This window comes from Lactuca sativa, chromosome 6 (assembly GCF_002870075.4).
Source record: "Lactuca sativa cultivar Salinas chromosome 6, Lsat_Salinas_v11, whole genome shotgun sequence".
Taxonomy (NCBI): domain Eukaryota; kingdom Viridiplantae; phylum Streptophyta; class Magnoliopsida; order Asterales; family Asteraceae; genus Lactuca; species Lactuca sativa.
The window spans coordinates 29,955,223-29,978,196 of record NC_056628.2 but is presented as its reverse complement, the minus strand read 5'-3'; the positions used below and the strand labels follow the sequence as shown (position 1 = coordinate 29,978,196).

General features: G+C 33.4%; 1 protein-coding gene and 1 pseudogene across 1 annotated transcript; both read right to left on the bottom strand.

Annotated features, from left to right (window-relative positions):
- Positions 1-2,258: 2,258 nt before the first annotated feature.
- Positions 2,259-4,836, bottom strand: LOC111883174 (probable polygalacturonase At3g15720; the record flags this gene model as incomplete). Its single annotated transcript, XM_042896058.1, has 9 exons — positions 2,259-2,598; positions 2,695-2,820; positions 2,906-3,014; positions 3,081-3,162; positions 3,245-3,452; positions 3,552-3,581; positions 3,877-4,029; positions 4,462-4,599; positions 4,699-4,836. Coding segments are annotated over 9 exons (1,194 nt in total), but the record flags the coding sequence as incomplete, so codon positions are not given.
- A 14,511-nt stretch (positions 4,837-19,347) lies between these two features.
- Positions 19,348-21,278, bottom strand: LOC111883175 (probable polygalacturonase At3g15720; annotated as a pseudogene).
- Positions 21,279-22,974: the final 1,696 nt, after the last annotated feature.

Genomic DNA, 22,974 nt, shown 5'->3' with positions numbered 1-22,974 from the left:
CCGGGAGTCATCGGAGCAGCTATTAGAGATTTCCTCCGCGAGGTTCGACACGCAATTTACGAGGTGAGTTACCTTCCAGTAGAAGTGGGTCTAAGGCACCAAGGCCGACCCACTAGTAGTTGATTACAGTTGAGATGATTGTCTCTATGATAATTGTCTGGTTGGCTATTACTTGATATGCTCTATGTGCCAGTATGTTATGTTCTATGTGATAGTGGTAGTAGGAGGGGATTAGTCCCTCGACCGGTTGTTAGGACCGAAGGGTAGGTCGGACACCACATATATGTCTGACAGCATGTTTATGATATGTTATTATGTGATAGTAGTAGGGGGTGAAATAGTCCCTGTGACCGGGTGAGTTAGACCGGAAGGTAGGAAGGCACCCTAGAATGGCCTGACACGGGTAGTCAGCACCCCATAATGGCTTGACATGGGTAGTCAGCACCCTAGAATGGATTGACATGGGTAGGTCGGGCACCCCAGAATTTCCTGACAGCATGTATGATTGTATATTATGTGGTATGATGGGGGAACTCACTAAGCTTTGTGCTTATAGTTTCAGTTTTGGTTTCAGGTACCTCTTCATCCAAGGGGAAAGAACTGGCGGCGTAGCAGCGCATCACACACACACACACTCGTATAACCTTGTGATGACACATGAGTTGAAATAGACTTGGGGGTGAAATAGTCCCGGGGGTGAAATAGACCCGGTACAGCCTAGTGCTAACATATGAGTTGAAATAGACTCGGGGGTGAAATAGACCCGGTATAGCCTTATGCTGAAATTTATGTATGGTATGTGGTATTTTGGGGAACTCACTAAGCTTTGTGCTTACAATTTTTAGTTTATGTTTCAGGTACTTCCGGTTCGAAAGGGAAGAGCTCGGGATGATCGCATTACACAAACCATGATTTTTCGCTTTATCAACTCTGACGTACTTTTGGATGATTATTGATATACTTTGATTACCTTATGGTTTGATAAACATGTTTGGTTGATGGTTTATTTAATATAAAAACAAAAAAATTTGGTTCTGAGTTTTTGGGTTGTTACATGTCTAGTTAGACCGAGGACCAAAGGAGGTTATCGAGACCGGGGGTTTCCCTAAGAAAGAGTGACCAAGTATCAAGAGCTCTTTACATAGAGGAAGGAAAATGACAGGGGGATCAAAAGAAGTTGTGGCTCGTAAGCAAGGTACTACTGTACTATTTCAATGTCCTAGATTAACGAAGACTAATTATACCACTTGGTGTATTATGATTGAAACCATGTTGAGGGCATATGGACGCTGAGATGCTATAACTAAAGATGTAGTTGATGAGAAGAAAAATTATACAACTAATGGTATAATTTTTCAAACCCTCCAAGAGAATGTTCTTTTGTAGGTTGATAAATACAATAATGAAAAAGATGTTTGTGAATCAATCAAGGTTCAGTATATAGGAGAGTATATAGGAGACGAATGAGTGCAAAAGGCAAGGATGCAAACGTTAACAAATGAATTGGAGATGCTTAAGATGAAAGACAATGAAACAATCAATAAATTTTTTAGCTAAGGTAATTGGTATTGTTGCAAAATTCAAGTCTTGGTTCAACTTTTGAAGAGAAGGTGATTAAAAGAAATTTTCTCAACTCAGTTCCAAAGAAGTATTTGCCAAATGTAGTTCCCATTAAACAGTATTCCGAATTTGAAACTATGTCATTTGAAGAACCGGTTGGAATGGTTAAAGCTTATGAAGAAAAGCTTCAAAGTCTTAAAAGAAAAAAGATGAAGAGCAAGATCAACTCGAACAAAAGCATGATGAAAGTAGTGGACACGGAAGAGGACGTGGAAGGAACTATGAAAGAGATAAAGAGGATGCGGAAGAGGAAAAGGTTGAGGTGACAAAAAGTGGATTCTAATATGATTGTGAAAATTTTGGGCATTTGGCTATGAGTGCACAAAACGGAACGACAAAGGCAACAAAAAAGATGTAAACTTGAACGAAGAGGAAGAACCCACATTTCTTGGGAAAAAATGGGTTCAAATTAAAAGGATGGATGTTGGGTTATTTTAATCTTGATAGGTTGTTTTAATAGTAATTTAGTAATTACTTTATTTAACGAATTAAATAAATGGTAGTAGGTTGAATGGGTGATTATAGGACCAGGTATTTGAGAGTATTACAAAGTTGGGTTGAAGCAAGAAAAGAGGGAACTGGTTTACTATAAATAGTCACCTATCTACTCAATAAAAGTAAGCATTATTTTTCTCTTTAGGAAAGTCTATCGTGTCTCTCTCTCATCCCAAAATACGAACACATAAACACATATGAAAGGGCCTAATATCAACCAATTTATTATTCTAGTTTCAGATCTATCAAACTTTCATTTCTTTCTGTTACAATCTAATTGCAAATAATATTCGGGGTGGTGTCAACAAAATTTCCTTCAGCGTTTCTACAATAAGCAAAGGCGACATCTCCAGTGATTTCAACTTGATTTGTTACGATTCCAGTACACCCACTACAATCGAAAGTAATAGCTTGTTGTGTTGCTGAAGATCCATATATGTTCATGTAAGTCACATCACTCACTTGTACAGCTGGTGTCGATGGCTAATAAATCCAGATAAAGAAGTACATGATATTAAATACAAAGATCCATCTTTACACAATAACAATGATATTGGTTTTATGAGCTACAAGACTTACTGGAGCTGAGCAATCAACATTTTCAGAACTACTACTGCAGTAATGTTGATCGATTATGATTGGATTTCTAACGTTTTCCAGATAAATGTCTTGAAATAGAATCCCTCTAGCATACCCATTTCCATTCTATGACATAACAAAATGGATTAAATGATTAATATCAGTCTCATCTTTTACAAATTAAAGAAAAAATTTCAAACCTTGAACTCACTGGTGTTGTCTTGATACGTAACCCATTTGTTGTTCCTGAGATGTTACAATGTTCTACACGAACTTGTTCAACTGTGTCATAACCACCGTTTTCCCCAAGGCTTCCGATACTGTGTATCATGATCATAAATTAATGTAAGACCCCAATCAATGAAATTTATAATCTAATGAGCTACCTTATGCCATGGCCAGGTCCACAATACACACCCGTTACATTGAGATCAACAATGCCACCATTAATGGCCACGCAATCATCACCTATTTAAGCTTATGAAAATGATTAAAGATTACATCGATCATAGAAGAAGTTATTACTAAGTACGGATTTGATAATTGATACCAGTTTGAATAATAGAGTCATGAATATTAACATGGGATGAAGCACCAATGTTGATTCCGTCCGTATTTGGGCTGTATTCAGGTGCTAATATTTGAAGATTTCCAACATCTACATCGTTGCAACCAACAATGCTAATATGAAGCATTGGGCTGTTAATATGTGTCGTACCACTCAGCCGAAGTCCGTCACATTTAATAAAATGTAAAGCCTGAGTGATTCATATATTAAATACATGTTCATATAATATATTCTAAAAAACTTGACATGTATATATGAACATCTAATATGAAGAAACAAACTAACTTACCGAAGGGCTATCACAAGTTTCAGGTGTCACCTGCAAAATCAAATGATAAATCCGAATCGTCTTATTGTGTTGAGAAATTAAATTTCTTCCTATCTTTTATCTACAAATATTCCTACCCACTAAATATATGACAAATGTTACCATTCCATATTTTTTTAACTATCTCATTAATAAGAATATATTAAGAATATATCAAATAAAATTAAATTTAATGGTGGAATGATAACGCGTATCATAATGTTAGTGGGTAGAAATATTTCTAAACATAAAAGGTAGGAGATAATTTAATTTATCTATTGTGTTTGATATTAGGGTTATTTGTTACCAGATGTCTCCACCAGATCGAGCCCTGACCGTCAATCTGGCCAGGTCCTTCGATGGTGAGTCCTGACACTGATTCAAACTGTATCCAATAATTATTCTCTTTACAATCTTTCCAACCATCGAGTGTCATCGGTGCAGTGATGTTGCCCAAAAGCTACCCAGCCAACAAAAATAACGTGATATTAACAATAACTATAACCACAAATTACAGGAAAAAGATTCTATTTTGGGCATTTTTATGGTTTAATTACTGATATTTATCTTTCTCGATCAAACCGTAAAAGTTGCGAACTTTTTTTTACGGTGTAACCAGTATTAACATGGTTAACTTGTACAAAAAGGTTACAAGCAATAATTGATATAACAAAATTATGGGTGAAACCTAATATTTTATGTCAAAATATTAAGTTGGAAAAATATATGAAACTTTTATTGTTTGATTGACAAAGATAAAGTATAAGGTAGTTACGTCCCAAAATTACGCAAAATATAACAGTTTTTATTGACTTTTTTTTTTTTTTTTTTTTGCAAAATGGTCTAATTATTATCATAAATTTCAATGGTAAGTTTCGAGTTTTAATTTGACCTTAATATTTACTGTAGGAAATTGGCATGGGCCCATGAATGTCACTTGGCTTATCAAAAACGTCATGCCTGATGGTATGATCAAAGTTGGGTCTGATGAACTATCTCCACATAAATCAGCCCATGCTTGAATAAACGCCTACAACAATGAACATAAAAAAAACAGTAGTTAATTGGTTGTGATTCTTTAACATGTAACCACATTCTCTTTTGATTCAAACTTGTAGATATGGTTTACTTCCGAGTCGTCTGTATTCCCATCTCCTTTTGCACCATACGATGTTACATCAAAAGTGTTTGCACTAGCGCTTTTCAGGTCGAAGGAAATGTAACAAAAGCTCAAAAAGAATATCATTAGAAAACCCTGCAAAGAGAAGAATTATATTACAAGTAAATCTTGGCATAGCGACATGTTGAGAGCATCCATGGAGAATTATCTTACCATTTGTTGATGAATGGAATTGAAGCCGGTGATTCTGGTGTTGAAGTATGATTACTTTTGTAATTCCTCCGGTCTTCTATTCTACCATATTGTGAGAATATGTTATCTTTTAGCGTTTGATTATTAGTATAGTAGGAGATTCTAAGTCTCTGTGCTAAAATGACTTTAGATTAAAGAACACTAACAAATGTTGAATATGTAGTTTTAACTGCAGATGTAACCACATGCTCTAATACTTAACCATAAAAAACTTTAATATGATTATGACACTCCAAAAGATGCTTAGACTCATGGATGTCTTGAATAGAAGCTTAGAAATATGAAAATATGACATACATATTTAAAGATGAGTGTTTAGATTGAGTTTATAACATGAAAATGGCAATCAGTGACCTTTTTCAATCTCATTTCTAAATCTGACTTATGACCAATAATAAGTCTATACAAAGGGAATAACGATGGGGATAAAAAAAATCTTCATACCCGATTTGGTGTAAGTCACTTAATTGGTCTTGAACAAATTTGTCACCCAATATGTCAATTTATGATGTGTATAAATGTCTTATATGTAACATACTAAGAGTTCATAACGCATCTCTTTAAATTTTACGTTTTTAAAACCCACAATAAAGGCAAAAATCAATGGACTATAAAACATTTATATTTTGCCGTAGGGGCCCTTTTATACGTTTTCATGTGGCTTGGTGTAGCATCCGGTTTTGGTGGTAGAAATTGTCATTTTAAGTGAAAAATAAAACAAAAACAATATAAAAATAATTAATTAAAATTTATAAATAAAATATATGATAAATGTGATGATAGATATAAACTAGAAGTTTAATAAAATTAAAAGAAAACTTCATAAATGGTTCTTGTGGTTTCACAAAATTGACAAAATTGCAAAAATGGTCCTTGTGGTATGCATTTTTTTTGGGGTTTGGTTCAAACTATGACTTTTTTGACTTTGTCTTCCTTTTAGACTAGTTTGTATGTAAAAATAGTCCATTCGAAAATTGAAATGACTATAATACCCTTGGGGTATTTATTTTTCATTTTTCTTTTATTTTTTTTTAAATTTAATATTTAGTTATTTATTTTAACATACCTATTATTATAAAAGAATAGGTTTAATCTCATATTGACAAGTATCATACAATTAGAACCCCTCATTAATGTTATATATCACATATCATTCCACTTGTCAATTTATTAATTATCAATTTCAAATTTCAAATTTTAAAATTTGCACTCTAATTTTATTAAATTAATAATTGATTCTTCATTTTAAATTTCAAAATTTTAAATTTCTCCCTTTAATTATATTAAATTAATAACATTAGATTAAACAATAAAATAAAATTAATATAAATTATAAGATGATATAACTTCACGTATTTATTTAAATCAACGATTATAATTTTATATAACTAAAAGAATATCTATTAAGTAATAATTTATTTAAAATAATTGATTAATAATTTTGATTTTTTAATATGAAAGTTTAATTAATTTTATAACCGCGGTTATTACGGGTTATAAACTAGTTAAAAATAATAGAGGACCTCTCTCTCTCTCTCTCAAATTTTAATCTTCCCAACTATGGATTTGGCATCAAGATCCTACTCACACAACCCTGGAGAACCTCCAGTTCCATCGCATCCTAGAGTTGAGCTACCCAAACCTACTGTCGTTCTGTGCTTGTTCACTAAAACAACCTTAGGGAAACGTACAAGGAGAACGGTGGCTCTGTATCAGATGAAACCGCAAACGAAACATCAACGTCCTTTTGCTTATGAATATACTTAGACCCGGTGCAAGTGCACACCTTTGTTTTTCCTCTCAAATCACCTGTCGGAGTAGTCACTGAAAAACCTTAAAATTTTCCATCGTTGGATTGATGCAGTTTAGATCAGGATTCAATGTGTAGCTGAAGCAAAGTCAAGTCCAAGCAATTCTTCAATGGCGATTTGATAAGAACAGGGCTTCAATTAAATGGCGTGTTCAGACCCCAGATTGAGGCTTCCACTCTAAAACCTGTAACTACTTCCAGTGAATTTTTTGCTCTTTCTTTGAAGATCTTTTCTGTGGAGCAAAATTGAATCTCATGACCCCCCCCCCCCCCGGAAGATTATTGTGATCGTTGCTGCCTTTCCCCCTTTCATCCTCCATTTCTTCTTCGTTCCCTAGCCTGAACCCACCACCGAAGTGGGTGTTTCCCCGAAGAAAACATTGGAGGAAGCAACCCCCTTTTGATTCCCCACCTTCGCACCTTCCTTCCGAGACAGAAGAAGCACGTGAGCTGCTTAAGGAGCCCTTGCTGCTTTCGTTACTCCCTAGCTACAAACCAATAAGGCACCGGTGGTGCTCTTCTTCTGAACAAGTCTTCCACCACTGAGCCTTCCTTGTTACTGCATCGTTCATGATTATCCTTCTCGATCAGATGAAAACCAAAGATCGGAGGTCCCTTTTCCCGTCGCCAACAACATAAGCTGCCCTAGTTCTCTTATTTCCTTTCTCGACAGATGACTCATTGAAGGCGATTGATTAAAATAAATTGCTTTAGGGTTCTGATTCGGAATGAAAAAACAAATTAAATGGATATATATACTTTTATTTTTTAATTTGTTAAATAAATAAATAAATAAGTATTTAGATTTTAAAAAAATGAAAGAAATGAAAAATAAATAACCTAAGGATATTATAGTCATTTCACTAGTTAGAGGGACCAAAAATGCAATGAAACTAGCTCAAAAGGACCACGAAGCTAAAAAAAGTCAGGGTTTGGACTAAAACCCCATACAAATGCATACCACAGGGACCATTTTTGCAATTTTGTCCACAAAATCTAAAGTTTCGTCCTTAACATTAAAAAACCTCGCAGATCGTCCCTGTGGTTTCAAAACTTTTAATGTTTAATCCTTATGGCTCACTTCATCAGTATATGTCCATTTAGTGAAGGACATTTTCATCATTTCACTACCTAGTGACCATTTATAAGGTTTTCTCTTATTATATATATATATATATATATATATATATATATATATATATATGTATATATATATGAAATTTAATATGCAAGGGTCTCACCCCATCTTTCTTTCTCCGTCTCTCTCTCTCTTTGTATATATATATATATATATATATATATATATATATATATATATATATGTATATATCAAACCTCCAACAAAACATAAGTACACCTATATCTTCTTCTTTCTTTAGCCTGGATACCAGCATAACAACTGTCACTACCTTGATCATCACAAAAAAATCATTTTCACTCCTCTATCACCTGCAAACATTATCAACCCACCATCGTCAGTTATGTAAGAATAGGGGGTGTTTGGAGATGGGTTGAACGTGACAAAAGCAAAGTCCTTTTTCTAAAATTTAATTTTTCTATTAGTATACACACACAAAACAAAGCTTACTTATAACATAAATCAACCCACTCATTCCATTTTACCATCTCAAACTACCAATACTTTCATAGAATCTAACAAGATTATGGGGTCTTCATCTGAGAAAGTTCTACAACAACTGAACTAATAGATACTAATCCATACGATATTTTGGTCTCGATTCTGACCCATTTTCCTACTGTGATTGCATGCTTGAACATCCCATTTATTTTATTATCAAACCCAAGGATACCTTGTCCTACCTTTACAACATGTTATACCTTAGAGAGAATTTGACCTTCTCTTAGAACAAGAGAATCTAGCCCTCAAGATACTTCAAACAAGTGTTTGTGGCATCTTTGTTTTAAACCAGGAGTCTTGAGATCTCTGAAACAGAAACACCACTAACATGCAAGAAAGAAGATAACCATGGTTAGCTCAAAAATCTCGTGTGATACATGTTGTTATCATGCTAGAAGGTGATCTCTTACAAACCCATTTTCTTCTTCCTACAAATTAGTCCTAGATGAACAAAAACGCCCAGAACAAATTGCCAACATCATTTTCTTTCTGAATCAGATTTGTGTTTCAATAAATAGGACCGTTTGGAAATGACGATGGTGGACGATAAGGAGGAGCAGGACTCAATAGAGAACTCCTCAGTGAAGATGGAGAAATGGGAGGAGTATGATCATGTGTTTCTAGAAGATGATGTGAATTTTAGTTTGTTGAATTCGTCGGGTGTCGGCGACTAAAATTCGACGGAGCTAGAGAAATCCATAGTGGGTATTGGCATTTTTTGGGTCTTGAATCCAGAGAGGAAACACTCGTAATTGTTGGAGAAGAAAAACTTAGTGGAGTTGGAGAAGCAAAACTCAGTGGAGATGGAGAAAAGAAAATCTGCATTTTTTGATGAAGAAAGAGAGAGAGAGAGAGAGAGAGAGAGAGAGAGAGAGAGATCGAGTGAGTGAGATGGGGTAGGACACCTTGCACATTTAATTTCTTTTTTCATTTTAAAAAAACTAAGAGAGAACCCCATAAATGGTCCCTGGGTAATGAAATGATGAAAATGCCCTTCTCATAATGGACAAATTCTGATGGAGTGAGCCATAAGGACAACATATTAAAAGTTTTCAAACCACAGGGACCATTCGTGATGTTTTTTTTAAAGTTACGAACAAAACTTCAGATTTTGTGAAACCACAAAGACCATTTATGAAGTTTTGTCTAAGGTCAAATTGGGAAAATTATGATTTAAGGACCAATGTTGCCAAAATCCTGAAAGCTAAGAATTGAATCTTGTTGAAAAAATATGACTTAAAAGTCATAAATTTTATGTGAAGTAGATATCTAGGGATATATCAAGGTACCGATTAACTTTCCAATCAAAATGGTGGTGAAGGTGTAAGCTTCTGAAGTTGAGGGACCAAAACTGTGACATCCCCATATTTACGTTCATGTTAAAAAATTTATTTATGCTTATTTAAAAATCAAAGTATCTATTTTAAAGAATAATATTGCGGACTTTGTTCCTGTTGGATTAGTATCTAAGTCCATAACTATTTTGGTATGTACTTGACCCAATGGTGCATGGTCCTTTTGTGTTGCCTTCACCAAAGCAACTTGATAGAATGAATTATGGAGATAGATGATTAATTATGATTTATTAATATATTATGAGAATAATATATTAAAGGGAAAATCATATTGTGTAATTGATATTAGTCAATAATTAATTAAAAATTAATTTTTTGGCTAAAAGACATTAATTAAATAAAGGGGACTAGAACTGTAATTGTGTGATAGTTGAATATTGGGCTAATGGAATTCATAGAGGATGGAGTGGACGAATTCTATGGGGGAAACCCATTAGAAATCGTCAAAGGCCGCTAAGGAGGGAGTCCATGGGCTGCTTAGGGCCTAAGCAGTCAAATTAGGGTTTCCTTGTTAGATAACCCTAATAGCCTCACATATTTAAGGACCCCTAGGGCACCAAAAACGTGGCCAACTGATTCCTTAGGGTTTCTACACGTTTTGGATGTCCCTTCTCTTCTCATTCTTCATCCTTTTGCTCTTGGTGTTTGTGAGCCATTAGAGGAGTGACACTTGTGACTTTAAGCTTTCTAAAGCCATTACAAGGAGGATTTGAGATTGTTATTGCTACATAAAAATCAAGGTAAGATCTAAACCCCATTCATATTCTAATATTGATTATCACATGCTAGATCTAGGGTTTAAAGTGTTGGATGTATTGCATGTACAATAGAGAAACCTAGATCCAAGCATTAGGGTTTGCATGAGCACATAGGATGTTCTTAGGGCCAAAACCCATCAGTGGTATCAAAGCCTTGATCCGTTTCTATTGTATTGATGCCTCATATATTCATTCTTTCTGTAAAATCAGTTTTTTGGCCATCTGCCTGACAAACTCGTCGAGTCCCATTGTGGACTCGTCGAGTAGGATGAACTCGACGAGTCCATATGGGGACTCGGCGAGTCTGGCTGTCAGACAGACGGATTTTCGGAATTTTTGCCTACTTTGACTTAGGAGAATTGCCATAATTGTTTAAAATTAATAAAATATGAATTTTATTGATTCCTTATGATTATCTTTGTCAAAATAAAAGATTTTTGGTCATCTAATTAGATAATTGTTACCTTATTTGATAAATGTTAAATTATTTGAATTATTTGATCATTATCTAACATGAAACTGAATTAGGTCATAATTAGATAATCACCAATTAATTGTTTAATTGCCTTATTTGTATTTTGATCTAATAGTTTTGAAAGGTTTCAAAACTTGCCCTCAAGTTTTGGAATTTAAATTTTTGATTAAAAAGTTTAATTTTGAAATATTTAAATTCTAAACCCTAATGATTTGAAATGTTTCAAAACTTGCCCTAAAGTTTTGGAATTTAAATTTTAATTAAAAGTTTAATTTTAAAATGTTGAATTCTAAAACCCTAATTTTTGAAAAAGTTCAAATTGCACCCTATGGTTTTATTAAATTAATTAAGTGTATAATTAAAAGAAAGTTAATAAATCCATAGTGATATGGTTTACATTTAATTAAATTAAAAGTGTAATTTATTAAATTAGACAACCTAGTATTTTAAAAGTGTAAAATACACCCTCATACTATATATAAGATTAAAAGTCTAATATTATATATGTATAACTTAAACTGCTAGTCTTACCGTTAGTAGGCCTCATTCACAAAGTCGATCTATAAGGGGGGTATAAAGTTATGGCCTATAAAATGGCCGTTTAATGGGTGTCCACTCTCACCCACCGCTTCCTTGATTGGTGGAGGGTCGCTAGCCGAACGGGTAGGATAGGGCAAACCCTTTCCATTAAAACTATAATGAAGTATAAAGTAACTAAATGTTTTTACAAAATTCCCAATCTTAGTTACTTTAGGCAAAAGTGAATTGATGTAATTCCATGAAATTACACTTTATGCCCTTGCGAAGACGTTAGTGGAGCGTGTGTGATTAACCGGCACACTAAATGGTTCTAAGCAAAGGTTGCAAAGGGTGACTCGATGTTTGTCATAGTTTGGTGGAACGTGTATGGATAACCGACACATCGAATAAGTGACTGTAAGATTGGGGGCACCATGTAAGTTTGCATGGTTATTCACACCCTCTTTTGTGATCCTCGGCATCACAGTCACAAATCGAGGGGCATATCGAGATTTAAACATGCCATTGAAAAGTTCAATGAATTTCAAAGGATCTAGGAGTTTTTCAATACATTTAAAACCTAATCTCTTTTCGTTTTTCATGGTGGAAAATTAGTGAATCGTCATTCACTTACCTTCAAATATTCTGCAATTTGGGTTACGACATCCTTCTCCCAACTTGTGGAATATTGTGTTGGGTCCTAGCCTTAATATCTTATTTGGGTGATTTATTAAGGACTCAATCAATCAACTAACTTGAATTTTCTCTCGTTTTGTAGATGTCAAAGTATGACAACTATGGTCTTCCCAAATCCAGTGGAACAAGCTTTCCACATGAAGATGATATTCCACGATTCGATCGAGGAACACGAGATCATGCTTCACTTCCTCCACCTCCTCCTATTGTTCTCCCTAACCCACCAGTTCAAAGGCTTCAAAATTTCAAACTCACTCAAGACCTTTTGGCAAGTAAACATGAAGAAGGAAAGTTAGTGTGTGCACACGTCCTAGAGATGAAGTCACACATTGATAGGTTAAGAATGTTGGGATTTGTTGTCTGTGAGGAGTTGGCTATTGACTGGGTTCTTCAGTCGCTTCCTGACTCATATAGTGAGTTCGTAAGAGAGTACTATATGATGAACCACGACGTGACCCTCATCGATCTCACCTATATGCTTATTGCTGCTGAATCAACAATGATTTGGCGCACTGGAAAAGCAAAGTTGATTGGTGGATCTGCCTTCCAGACCTCTATGGATATAGGCAACGACAACGAAAGGCATGCCATGGTCGAAAAGTTTGATCATAAGAGAAAGACAAGGTCTGAAGTAGTTTCGTGTGCTGTTCCAAAAGAGTCAATTTGCTTTTATTGCCAAGAGAAGGGGCATTGGAGACAAAGCTGCCCAGTATACTTGAGAGATCTAAGAGATAGGAGAGTCAAGACGTATGACTCTACTTCAGGTAAACTCCACTATCTAACTCCATTAAGTTCCTATTCATTGATTCTTAATACATAATGTGATAATATTGCAAGATCAGTTAAAAGAGAAGAAGCTTGATGGAAGAGCAAGATGAGTTTGATCACGAAGAAATGGATCACAATCGCATGGATTCGAAGATCAGATTTTGAGCTTAGAAAGTTATGATAGAGTTGTTAGGAATATTTGATTACATAGTTTTTCAATTTATTTTGCATTGTAAGGACATGTTTTCCGCTGCTTTTATGAATAAAATAAATTTTGATTTATCTTATTTATGTATATCCTTGCAATGAAATCGTTGTGAAAAATTAATGTTTGTGTATTTCTATAAATGGATGTGATTCTTAGTTATGTTATTTATGGTAGTGTCAAAATTTTCTAAGTAAGGAAAGAATCCCATCACCCAAGTTTCAATTGGACAGAAACTTAGAATCATATGATTTGAATAATGTGATGTATGGAAATCTTGGTACTTAGGAAATTAAGACTAATTCCTTGATCACACAAGTATGTGAGTCAAGTAAAGGACTGAAGGAATAGAACACAATGTTGTGCACTAGTCAAGTCCACCACAAATAACAATAAAACTATTCGTCATAATTTACTAAAATTCTAGTAAATGTGGTTATGCTTACAAGATTAAGTAGAATTTTGAATCATTGAAAAGGTTTCAATGAATGGCAGAACGAATAAGAAGAATCAATTAGGCAGAAAGATAAAAGTTTGTCCAATCTAAGAAGAAGGGAAAGTACTTTTGTATCGGTTTCCGAAGAAATGTATTTTGTTTATATTAAAACATTGGGATGTCATTGTCAATACAGAAACATAAGCATAAAGAGACCTTACATTCATTTATACTAATGATTTACATCTCCTTTAATCTCTCATTGTAATGTATCTTCGTATCGATACATGTGATACAAATAAATTGAGTGGGCCAACCTGGTGAGTACATAGGGTTTTCAACCCACAATAATATAATTATTATGTTTAATCTTCAAACAATTAACCCAACTTCCCATCCCCATTATCTTCTTTATTCTTAAGGATCTATACTAAGAATCATCTATTCTTCATTCATTCATTCCTAAAGATTGTTCTGCAGAACACGCACGAAGTCCATCGCTACCAATGTTTATCTAATAGACACTAAGTCCATAGATGCCGATGTTATCTATTAGGAATTAAGTCCATAGTTGCCAATGTTATCTATTAGGCATTAAGTCCATAGCTGCTAATGTTCATCTATAGGGCACAAAATCCATAACTACCAACGTTCACTTATAAGGCACTAAGTCCATAGCTGCCAGGGTTTTTAGAGCACATTTGGTGAATACGTTGTTCACAAACACCTACAGGTTACGAGCCTGCTAGCGTTCCACTGGACTCTTTAGAATAGTCTGTGGTCGTCTTCTATACTCTGCTAGATGACTGAATCATTGTTAAAGTCAAGGCTTCTCATCATCTTTCACCTCTCATCATCTATATCATCTTTTATCTCTCATCATTCATCTACCCATCTTTACCCAATATATTTATAGGTATAAAAATACATATACAGTTTGAATCACGTAAAACCTGTATAAATCGTTCATCTAGCATAGATATCTGGAACAAAGATAATAAGCACAAATATCATGTATTAATATTAAATACTTCATATCTATGTGTAAGATGAAAGTAACTATGCACTCACTTGTTAAAGTGATGACTCAGAATTCGGGCAACTCTTTGCTTCTAATAATCGTCTTTTCCTTAGATGAAACCTAGCATTATTATTACTAAATTTTTGTCTAATATTTATTGCGACTAGTTATTAGTCTAGATTTATCATTAACTCAAAGTCTACTTTCATGATCTATCAAGTAAGTAACAACCAGGTAGGATCATATCGAAGGTAGGATTCGTTTGGTATACAAAGTATACTGTTTGGAAATTCCACATTAAACACCTCACTAAATCACAACCTAGACATCATCCCCGTAAGTAGATCAATCAGTATAATGAATTGGAATCACTAATAAATCTTGTTTATAGGTTCATAATAATGATAATGAACTTAAACATAAGTTATACTTAAAGCAGGGTAAGCATAACTCACTTACAAGGGGGTTTAGCGAGGAACCGGGCTCTGCGCAGGCAGAACTTCTGAGCCGAAAACTTTTCTTCTCGGAGCCTTTTGGCACTCCAGGACTCGCTAATAAAACCTAGGAGGTGCTAGGGAAAAGCCTTGAGGGTTTGGGGGTGTTTGGGAGAGAAATGGATGAGATTGGTGTGGATAAATGAGGAAAAACGAGCTCTATTTATAGGACGACAACACTCGCATACGTTGGGCGTACGCAAGGGTATATTGGGCGTACTCAGTACACTGGGCTTACTCCGAGCTATGCTGGGCGTACTCATGCCACATGTCACAATCAGATACCAAGCCGTGGGGAAGATGGTGTTGCCTAGATCTTGCCATGTGTCACTTGCTGGTTAATCCCAAACATTGATTATCTTCTAAGTAACTTCCGCACATGAGCTCCATTTTTGATGTTCTTTATATCCACGCATAGGTAGCGACGTGATCTACAACTTTCGTTTAGACTCCATTGGCTAATTTTGAATTATTTTTAAAGTTATATTTTAACAGGCTTAGACAGTTAAAGTTCGTTAAAAATTCACAACTTTTTCATCTGACGTCTGTTTTCGACTGTTTTTATATCGCTGAGCTCCTATTAACGAGATCTTCAATTCTCATTTAGTTTGTGTCGGATAAAAATTGATTGATCTAAAATTCAATTTCCGGACTGCATACTGCTATGCTAAATATTAGAAAAATCATAAATTCCTCAAATGAAGTCAGATTTGGACGTTCTCTATATGCACGCTCTCGTTTAACATATACTATGACTTTCGTTTAGATCACTAAGACTAAAAAGTAGTTTATCAAAAATTCAATTTTTATGATACGTAACGTTGTGCCGGTTTAGTCGCAAAACTTCGACGTGTCATAACTTATTCGTTATGAGTTAGATTTCAGCGTTCTTTATATGTACGAAATCTTTGTGACTTATGCTATAACTTTGGTTAAGACCATTTATTGTAAATAATGTTTTATCAAAAAATCATTTTTAACGCTTATTGTCTCTAAATTGACTAGCCCGAATCCGCGGGCGTTACAAAAACTATCAATTAGACAAAACTTGAAAGACTAATTTAACTTAGTCAAAGATCAAACTGATAAGAATTGGAAGATTTTGCAAAAAAAAATTATTATTTAAACTAAAGAGGTCTCTTTATTTGGGAGAGAATCATGATCTATAGGACAAGAAGGGAAGCCATTGAAGATTGTTAAGTAATTCATTGTGTTTTGAATGAATCAATTAAAGAACAAGCACTGATATGAACGCTATTAATCATCTAAGACTAGAGCTTGGAAGGTAAAAATCCTCCCCTTTTCATTGCTAAATTCGATCTAGATTTTGGGTCTAGACCCAAATACGAAAAATTATATGTTATTGTGTTTATTTATGGTTGAATTTTATGATAAACTTTATGATCTCAAACCCTAAATGATTAACATTGAGTTTGGTACGTGAGGGCTTGGACCTTAAAGCTTCATTTATGATGGATTCTCTTAAAAATAAAGTTGAGTGATTTGGATTAATAAATTTGCTACTCCAACAGTTTATAATCAATTCTTAATCTAAAGAATCATTTAACACCATGATATTGATTACTAGGATCTACATGTTGAGTATGAGCTTAATCGACTTTTGGTGGTTACTCATGAACTTGAGGGTATAATTTTAATGATTTTTTCAAAGTTTGTTGGAATTATCTACCTTTGATGAACTAGGTCATGTAAACGGTTAAATTAGAAGAATGGGTTGATGGAAAGTAATTGGAGGATTAATTGGTAGCTGATGTTGTAAATCAAGTTTTGAGTTGTATCCACTCTAAAATCACCCATTATGACCCATGATTCCAACTGAATTCGACATTCCAAGGATCGTGGATAATAATGAAAGTCGTATAAAGCTTATATAGTAATAAGATGTTGGATGTCTATATAAGCTTTCCTTTAGCTCTTATGATGCCTAAATGACTTCACCATTAAGACATTAGTCAAACATAGGTAATTGTGCAAAAAATTGTCTATAAACCCCTTTTAATGGAATTAATCTGCTAAAATCGAAGAGCTTAGTTTAGTCCATAATCCATCAATGCGAGGGAATCCACGAGCGTATTAAATCAAGTGTCAATCATTGAAAAAGGTTAGATATAGGTTTGGATGGGTTAGGTGTAATAATAACCGAAATACATAGTCTAAAAAGGAAAAAAATGAAGCAATCATCACATCTCATGCGGTCTGCATGATATCTGAACCATCCAACTCAGTTCTTAATCAGGGTTCTAATGGTTTCATGTGGTCAAGATCTTACGCCCATGCGAACCGCATGGGATGTTTGTTTTGGGACCAGAACTTTTAACAACTGTAACTTTTGTATTTGACCTCCTAATTAGTATATGTTTTTTTCCTACATTTTTTTCTTAACATAATGAAGACTTTTAATTAGAAAAATTTTAGATTTAGGATTAAGATCTTAATATGTGATTTAATGGGATCAAGGCACATCTAATGATATTTTTAGCTGATGTTTAAACTTTGAAGCAGTCTTGAAATAGAATAGAAGTACTAGAAATTACTAAATGAATTCAAGGTTAGTTACAAAGAGTACAAGTTCCAATAATGATTTCTTATTTTATATGCTTTGTATACTACTGTATGCTAGATATGCTTTGAGCTGTTGAAATTATATGATGTTTTCACTATGTGTAACGTGTTACTATATGTATTATTGTGCATATCATGATTTTTTTTGGAAAGTACATTGATCATTTGAGATATTATTGTTTGGAAAACTATTTTTTGAGCATCCTTATAAATGTACATGTAATATGGGAGACTGTAGGTGTCACTTATGATACCCGAAGGGGTTTGATAATTTAGGTGTTGTTAAGTCGATGTGCGAGGATATTTCTAGATAATGCTTACACTGCACATGTAGTGTTAGCTACCCCTTGTCCTAGTGTGATGGTTCACTAATATCTAGTCTATACTTGAGCAAAAGGTAGAAAATGATCTCACGAGCTCAAGAGAAAAAAGGAGTAAATTATCTAATAAGCTTGATGTTAACCATGTACTTTGCTGAGTTGGACTTTATGAGATGGAAGAGGGTTAGAAATAGATACATTCATTGTATATCAATTGATACTTTATCCCTTATTTACCTTTTTGATGTTTGAGATGTTTTGTTGATATTTGTTACCCAATGCTTAGCCTTTTATTATTTTTGGAGTTATGAGTCATTAGAACCCTTTATTTTTTGGGTCATTAAATCCCACTATTAAGTTATTCCTCTTGATTTTGGTTTGCAATTTTACCACCTTGGATTTAAATATAGGTTCATATACTTTTCACCTTTGGTTATTTGAGTCTTAGAACTCTATACCCATTTTGGTTGTTTTGGGTCAAATTAACACTAATTTGATTTATGATGTTTTGACGATTTTTGGATGTTTGATTTGACTAAGTCGATTGCCATCTATTTACATAAATTGAATCAGTCTCGGATATTTTCACTAGCCATTTCATTTCCTAACTTATTTTGACGTATTCTCAGATGGAAGACTATAGAGGCGAAATTAGAATTAGAAAAGACTTTTGAGATGGTCATAACATGTGTGGTTTATTAAACTATGTTATGATATTTTTATTGTTACACTATCACTATTTGAAATTTTAAACTTCTTTTGAATTATGAGACCGTAATTTCTCAACCTAAACTTTAAAACTTTTAGGATTTAAAAATCAATGATTTTAAAAGGTTGTTTAAAATTGACCTGAGTGAGTGGTGTTTCACTTGGTTATAGTTTGATCATCTCACATTGATATCGCCAAGATTTGGTAAAAAATATTGCAGGACAATTATTTATTTTCAGATGGCAAGGGTGTTGGTTCTTAATTTGTGGATTCACAATCATGGGTCGTGTGATTTTTGGTTATTCGGTTAACTCTTCTTTAAATTTAGGGACCATGGATTTTGGGTAATTGGGGTGGTGATTGTCATTGACCAGAATCTTGTATAGCATCAGGCTAACATTCACATATATTTTAGCCAACATGTATGTATGTATGTATGTATGTTTACATGTGTATGTGTTAGTGTGTGAGTGTGAGTTTTATAACTTGTTAATGAATTGGGAGGGATGAAAAGAAAGGGATAGAATTAAGTTGATTATAGTAATTATCTTTTTTTAATTAAGAAATGAAATAGTGCAACAACCCATGGATATTATCCCTTATTTGGGAAGCTACAATCTATTCGCAATTGACCATTGGGTCTGTAGCCAAAAATTTACCCTTAGCGTTATTGCAGTAAGCAAAAACATTTTCTCCAGAGATTCTAACTTCGTTGGTTGTGATTTTAGTGCACTTAAACCTCCCGCTGCAATTGAAAGTAATTGCTTGCTTATTTGTTGAAGTCCCATGTACATTAATATACGTTACGTCACTCACTTTTACTGCTTGCATTGATGGCTAAACAAACAAAAGAAAAAGAAAAGAGTACATGTTAAATACTCGAACATATATCGATCTTCGGTTATAGATGAAGAATGAGATTGTTGTTATCAAGAACACAACTCACCGGTGCTGGGCAAAAGGCATCTAGAGATTGACTGCAGTAATGTTGATCGATTATAATTGGATTTTTAACATCTACGAGATGAATGTCTTGAAACAAGATCCCCTTCGCATACCCCCTCCCATTCTACATTATAAGAAATCGATTAATCAAAACACCTTTTGAAACCATTAAAAAAAATCTTGTCAACTTAGTTATATGTAAGACTACCGGTACTGTTTTGATTCGTAATCCATTTGTTGTTCCTGTGAGATTACAATTTTCCACACGTACATCTTCCACTGTGTGATAATCACCATTTTTCCCAAGGCTTCCGATGCTTCAAAACAAACCCAAAAAGTGATGGAAATTTTGAGTAAAAGCCATTAGAAGATTATCATGATCATCATATATATGTCTTACCTTATGCCATGACCAGGTCCACATATCACTCTTGTTATATTGATATTAATGGTGCCACCGTTAATAGCCACACAATCATCACCTACATAAGTATATCAAAAGGGTTGACAATTACATATCATAAAAGAAACTACTATGAAATCAGAAATACAATCAATATCTCATACCAGTTTGAATAGTCGAATCATGGATGTTAACATGGGATGATGAACTGATGTCGATTCCATCAGTATTTGGGCTGCGTTCAGGTGCATAAATTTGAAGATTTCCAACATTTACATTATTGCAACCATTAATGCCAATATGATGGTTTGGGCTATTAATATGCGTTGTGCCACTCAGCCGAAGGCCATCACACTTATGAAAATGTAACGCCTAAATGAATATATTTACATGTTACTTTTTTTTTAAATACTTACAAAATTGACATGAATTCTTATATTTTATATATATATATATATATATATATATATATATATATATATATATATATATATATATATATATATATATATATATATATATATATATATATATATATATATATATATATCTTACCGATGGGACATAACAAATTTTGGCTGCCACCTGCGAAAAGGATATATGAGTCCCAAGTTTTTTCATTTTTGGTATTAATTAATTTCAAGATTAATGAAGAAGCTTAACCTCATTTCCCCACCAGAGCGAGCCTTGACCATCAATTTGACCAGGTCCATGAATGCTGAGTCGGTGCACTGATGCGAAATCTATCCAATTTCTTTTTTCTACACAACCTTTCCATCCATCGAATGTCTTCGGTGCAGTGATGTTGCCCAAAAGCTACCCATCAAAATACAAATTATAACAACATTAATTATAAAATTTTGGAAAGATTAATGAAATTTAGTTTGAGTCTGATTAATTTTACCTGAACATGTACCACATGGTAATTGCATGGACCACTGAATGACACGGGTCCTATCAAAAAGGTCTTCTTTGGTATGATCATGGTTGGATCTGGCGAATCATCTCCACATAAATCTTCCCAGGTTCGAAGAAACGCCTGCAATGGTGAAGATAATTAGAAAACTTTGCATGGAACCATATATATATATTTTTTTCAGAATAAAAGTTGTAATCATGCATGGCTTACTTGAGAATCATCTGTATCCCCATCTCCTATTGCACCATAAGATGTTACATCAAAGATCCTGGCATTCGCCATTGTTGTGCAAAGTGAGAAGCAACACAAGCTCACCATGACAAACATCAAGAGATCCTGCAAGGTTGAGTAATCCAAGTGTAGTGAATCTGTTAATTAAGTTTGAAATATTCATATAAGTATAGATAGTCAATGGGTCGGGATTTGGTCTGAATTCATTGATAATCTGATGATATGACAATGACCTGATTAATCGAAGAAGATTTTTCAAGACCCTTTTGGATCCATTAACTTTTTTTACTCTTTGGACTTAAGAACATATGTAATTAATGAACAATTTATACTTTAAAAGGTTTGTTGTCAAGAAATAGTCACATTCTAAAATTAATTTGGTTATAAAACTACTCGCTGTTTAAGATGTTTTTCCATCGTTTATCTTTAGAAATTTCTATGCATTACATAAAACAAAGCACATTTACATATTAATTGGAGTAAAACACTTGGGTTTAGTAAAGCACTGGTGGTCGATCATGAAGTAAATTTGTATTTTGTAAAAAGGTTCATACCATAAAAGGTTAATAAACTTTTATAGAAAAGATATTGTTGCCACATCTTAATATAATGGACAGGTTTTACAACATTTGACATTATTTTATAAATGTCTCAACTTAATCATTTTTTGTAAAAGTTGTTCTTGTTGAAAGGATGCCGTATAAAAAAAAAAAAAAACTTGTAGTCAGGTAATAATATAGTTAATTTATTAAAAAAAATTGCCGTCAAATTACGGGATCGAGGGCTGAGAGACGATATACGGTAAATCATACATATGATAGTTTTATGTAGAATAAAAAATTTCTCAGTAGAAATTCGTTGGTTGAATAAATCAAACTTTATTCACTCGATCATTTAAATATAAAACATATCTAATATCATAGCAAACAAAATTTGACCCACTGATAAACTTGTCTCCATGGACACTTCAGATGTAGATCTTGTTATATATCTTACCATCGCACTCAAAGTGATTGCACCTCTCGACTCTTGTAATTTGATTTAACCTACAAGTCACAGTCTCCTACATTTATATAGACAAAAGTTTAATAGAGCAAAAAAAAAAAAAAAAAAAAAAAATTGAACCCAAAAAACCAATTTCATCCATATATTTATTTTACTTATGGATGGGTGTGTACCAAAACAAAAAAATAAAAAAAAAACTTTTTTTATTATTATTTTTAGGTTTAATTTTATCCAAAAATCTGGAATATAAGGAAATTCATAATTTTTTATGTATATATATCATAGAAAATCCCATAAAAACCGTTATTTTTGCAAGTTTCTATCGGTTTTACAAAAAGTCAAATGTTAGGTCCATTAATATTTTCAAATTTGTATTTTTTTTTTCAATTTTATCATTTTTGCAAATTTATCCGACAAAACAATTTTTTTTTAACAAATTTAAGAATTTTAATGAACCAGAAACTAAACTTAAAGGATGTTATGAACTAGACAAAATGGTATAAACAAATATTTTTGCCAAACATGAGGACGTTAAAATGTAGAGGGTAAAATCGAAAAAAATTGCATATATTAAATTTTAATGAACCTAAAATCCACAAAAGGGTAAAACAAAAAAAAACTTGCAAACTTTTGTCATTATCGTGAAAATATAAAGAACAATATGGTCTCTTAAAAAATTTCGGTTCAGATTCAATCTGAACAGTACCGAATAAAAAATCATACAATATCTATCTATTTCTTA